General features: G+C 41.4%; 1 protein-coding gene across 1 annotated transcript in view; it reads right to left on the bottom strand.

The window, feature by feature from the left end:
- cpne4a (copine IVa) overlaps positions 1-5,000 on the bottom strand; it is a 79,281-nt gene that overhangs the window by 53,987 nt on the left and 20,294 nt on the right. Inside the window, exon 3 of the mRNA XM_028579814.1 lies at positions 3,529-3,708. Within this exon, the coding sequence (XP_028435615.1) occupies positions 3,529-3,708 (180 nt within the window). The remainder of the gene's footprint in view (positions 1-3,528; positions 3,709-5,000) is intronic.

Below are 5,000 nucleotides of genomic sequence, written 5' to 3'. Positions count from 1 at the left end.
CAAACACACACGCACACGCACACAAAGTCGCACACACACACACACTCACACAAAGATGCACACACACACACGCACACAGACACACACGTACGCACACACATAAAGACACATGCACATACACAAGCACACACAAAGACGCATACACACATTTGTGCACACACATACACACACGCACACAAACACACACTCAGAAAGACACACACGTACGCACACACATAAAGACACATGCACACACACAAGCACACACAAAGATGCATACACGCATTTGTGCACACACAAACACACACACATACACACACAAACACAGGCACACGCACACAAAGACGCAAACACACACATGTTAAAACACACAAAGGTGGGGTTAAGAATGCATGAAAGTATTTGCCACAGTTAGGGGGGCCAGAGGGGGGGTCGGGGGCCCCGGCCACATGAGACAGATGTGGTGCGTTTATAATTCACTTCAGTGCAGAGTAATGAGCTTTCTTTGGTTCAGATGGACCTCTCGGCGCTGAGGCCTCCTCGTACGATTGGCTGACAGTTTTCCTCCCCAGCCTGTTAGCAGAAACCTCCGTCGCTCCGGGCAACCAGCTGGCCGGTGGAGGATCTGGCAGCCGAGCCGAGCGGCGCCGATCTGCGCCGACACAGACGAGGAGGCTTCTCCCGACTCTCCATCCTTCATCTGAGCTCACCGTTTCATCGCACACTCCCACAATCCCCGGCGTCGTTTCCAGAGAACTCGAGCTCGTAATGAGAGCAGCAGCTGATGTCTCCAAACAAAGGCTGGATTTATTTTTACATGCTCATGTTTATTCTCGTTTATCAGCTCAGTTTATCAGCCATACGTCTGGAAATGTAAAGGACCGATTCTGCACTGCAACAAATGTCTGTAATTTCTACAGCAAAATTTTACAGCAACTTCATGTTCTGTCATTTTACAAAGTTTAGCTGTATATTGCAATGCATTGTGGGTCAAAAAAACTATTACAGCAGTTGACAGTTTTTTTCCACAATAAATTACAGGCATATTTGCACTTGACTGATGCAGTAGTACAGTTATTTACTGTTGAATGCCTTGCACTAGGTTGAAATAACCTAAGTTGACCGTGTATCAGTCTAGTGCAGGCCTCAAAATAAAGCTAACTTACAGCTAACGTTAGCTGGAGAATTTTCAGAAGACATTTTGAATGAGCAATCCCAGGCGAAGCAGTTTAATGGTAAAACCAAAGTAAATGTATAGTGGGTATAATGTTAGCGTTAGCCCTTTTCGTATTTATTTAATTTTCAACTGAGCGTAGTAGTGGACTTCAATGTATGTGTTGTAACGTTAACGTTATAACGTCACTCAGGCATGCAGCAGAGTCAGGTCTTTGGTAAGTAATGTTAGTTTAACTTTACAATTTTATTTAGCTATGTGTGACTGACTGTAATACATTTCTTTGCCGTTCTAGCTAACACTAAAAAAACTCTGTTTAATTAACATTCTTGACGTCTCTGTTTTACTGTTATTAATGTTAATGATAGCTGGGTGAAAAAAAGGCTCGGCTATTTTCAAAGGGGTCCCTCGACCTCTTAATTCAAGACATCTTAACGTTATAAACTAGATTTTTATGACTTCTGTCATTAAGTGTCATTCGGTTTTTGACATGACAAGTTGACATTAATCAAAGTGACATTACCAGAAGTTTGTCTTGGTCATCACAAGTTGACATTACATTTGTTTTGGGATGTCTTTGTAATGACAACTTGACATTAACCAGGCAGGATGACATTACCAGAAGATGTATTTGTCATGACAACTTGACATTAAATGTCTTTGGAGTGTCCTTATTAAGACAACTTGACATTAAACAGGATGACATTATGTCAAGTTGTCATGACTACATTTGACATCATTTGTATTGTATCTATGCATGTATATTCTCTTTCCCCTACGAGAGTTTTGTATGTTGTTTTTCTCTATGACATGGGGTGTCATGGTGGTATAGTGCAAATAAGTCAAATAGTGGAAAGATAAAGTCTAGAGACAATATTTATGTATGAGCAAGTAAAGTATATCTATATATATATATATATATATATATATATATGTGTTTGTAAGTGAAGGTTGAATATAATTCAGGCGGCTTCTCATAGAGGACAGCTACAGATCTCGGAGGTAATTGTTATTCTGCCTCTCTCTACAACAGCAGCACATCCTTGAACTGGTGCAGAAATTAAAATCTGAATACTAAATTACCTCGTTAATTAGTCCAACTAAGCTGAGACTTCTTTAGATTCAGGAAGACTCTTTTTAATTTAGTGTTATCTGCTGTTTCTTATTTAAATAAATAAATAAATCAGGTTCTTTTGTTGTTGAGGCAATTACTTGCATTTCAACCAAACTCTATGAGAAATAACCCTAATTTAAGAGATTCAAGAAACTTCAGCAGACTTGAGAACACGTTTGGTGCGGCAGGCAGAAGAATAACGAACGGTGTGTGTGTGTGTGTGTGTGAGTGTGTGTGTGTGTGTGTGTGTGTGTGTGTGTGTGTGTGTGTGTGTGTGTGTGTGTGTGTGTTATTCGACAGCTTCAGGGATTCCTTTATATCAGCGGACAGCTTATTGTGCTTGTATTATCAGGAGGATGTTTTCAGATTAATATCCCTGCTTTCTGCTGCCTTGAGGCTGTAATAATGCTTCTCAAAGGTTTTTTATGGTAAAATCAATATTTTCGCCCAGCAGTCCAGCAGTTTTGGATCATTTCTCAGCACAATAAGATCTTTAAGGACTCGCTTCTTAGGGGCTGATGGACGAGATTCCTTATGATCTTCCTAAGATCAGCAAAAAGCAAAAAGCAAAAAGAAATTGTAATTTTCAAGAAAGAAATTGTTAAATTTATAGAAAAATATTTCAAGGGGGAAAAAAACCCGTAATATAAAAAAAATATAATATCAATATACATAATATAAAAAAGTCGTAATAGTTTAAGAAACAAATTGTAAATACGAAAAAAAAAATAATATTTCAGGAGAAAAAGTTATTATTTCTCAAGAGAAAGCTGATATAACCTAGCTTGACAAGCCAGACCCACATCGGGTCTGGGAACTCACCATTGACAGGGCTCCATTTATCCGAGGGGCGGGATAAACGGTTGTCATTCAAATTCCCTCTGCACGCAGTAGGATAGCTCTACAACCAATCAGAGCAACGAAGAAAGTAGCGGAGCTAGTTGATGGATTAAACTTTAAACTTTTGCTGTATCCGGTCGGAAAAACTCCGAACACATCTTCCTTTTTTTAAGAATGACTTCAGTGCCGTTCTTTGTTCTTTTCTCAAAGAAAAGCTGAACTCCAAGTCTTCCAGAAGACCTCTGTTCACCAGCAGCAGCAGCAGCCATAAGCCCCGCCCACTGACTCTATACACGATGTGATTGGTCTGACCAGAGTTTGGTTTTTCCAGCTCACAAGCCAACAGAGAGTTACTAGACTGCAACATTACATATATTACATATGAAGGTTAGGGTTGGTAAAGTGCTTCCAGGTGGCTCACCTGTCCCAGCGTGCACTCCAGCGAGCCCAGGAAGTCGGCCTCCCTCAGGCCGTTGTGGCTGCTGTTGACGTCGTAGAGTTCCAGGCGCAGACGCTGCACCTCTTCAAAATAAAAGTCCAGCGTGAAGACTTTGGAGTAGGTGGGGTTCACACAGCTGCGAATCACCTCCGTCCGGTCCACCTGCAACACACACACACACGCACACACACAAGTCACGTCAAGTCAAGTGAAGTTTATTTCATCCATAAAAATGGAAATTACAGTGCTCATACCCGCCTAATACAATACAATAAATACAAAACAAAATGCATAAAAATGTACGTTTAAAATGCTTGTTGTGTGGTCTGATAGTCTGAGGTATAAAACAGAGAGCATAACGCTTAGTTCATGTCACGGGAGGCCTTAGCCTACCACTACGCTCCATAACTCTACCGGTCAGATTACCATGAAGAGGGTGACCCGGGTCCCTCGTTATTTTCTGTGTCATTTTTGCCAGACGGTCATCATATACTTAACTCTCCTACCGTTACACACACACACACACAGACAGGTTTAGGCGCATGTAGTTGTTGGGTGGTTAAGGGGATTCCTCCCTGTGTATGCAAACATGTGCAATTTCATATCATTTTGGAGCATTATAATCTCCATATCTGTGTCTAAAACAGTGGAAAAGCTAGAGGAGATAAAAAGTAACACTCAGAAAGCTAGAAGACAACATTTGGTCTAAGAAAAGTTTTGTAAGTAGTTTGCTTGCCGCCATTGATTATACATTGATTCGGCTAATGTGTTGTCCAAATGGCTCAGGTGCTGTGCTCAAAACCTTGTAATTGACAAAAATTTGGGAAAAACAAAACAAAAAAGGCTACAAAAATATCAAAAAAATTGTCATAAAAAAAAACCGCTGCAAAAATGTCGGAATAAATGACAAAAACACACACACACACAAAGGTGGAGCAGCATGTCCTGTATGTCCCTACACACACACACACACACACACACACACAGACACAGCCATATAAAGGTGGAGCAGCATGTCCTGTATGTCCCTTACACAGACACACACACACACACACACACACACACACACACACACACACACACACACACACACAGACACACACAAAGGTGGAGCAGTATGTCCTGTATGTCCCTTACACACACACACACACACACACACACACACACACACACAAAGGTGGAGCAGTGTGTCCTGTATGTCCCTTACACACACACACACACACACACACACACACAAACACACACACACACACAATGGTGGAGGAGCATGTCCTGTATGTCCCTACACACACACACACACACACACACACAAACACACACACACACACACAATGGTGGAGGAGCATGTCCTGTATCCCTTACACACACACACACACACACACACACACACACACACACACACACACACACACACATAAGGTGGAGCAGTGTGTCCTGTATGTCCTTACACACAC

The sequence above is a fragment of the Perca flavescens genome, chromosome 6 (assembly GCF_004354835.1).
Source record: "Perca flavescens isolate YP-PL-M2 chromosome 6, PFLA_1.0, whole genome shotgun sequence".
Taxonomy (NCBI): Eukaryota; Metazoa; Chordata; class Actinopteri; order Perciformes; family Percidae; genus Perca; species Perca flavescens.
The sequence above is the reverse complement of the archived record's forward strand: the minus strand, read 5'-3'. Positions and strand labels throughout refer to the sequence as shown.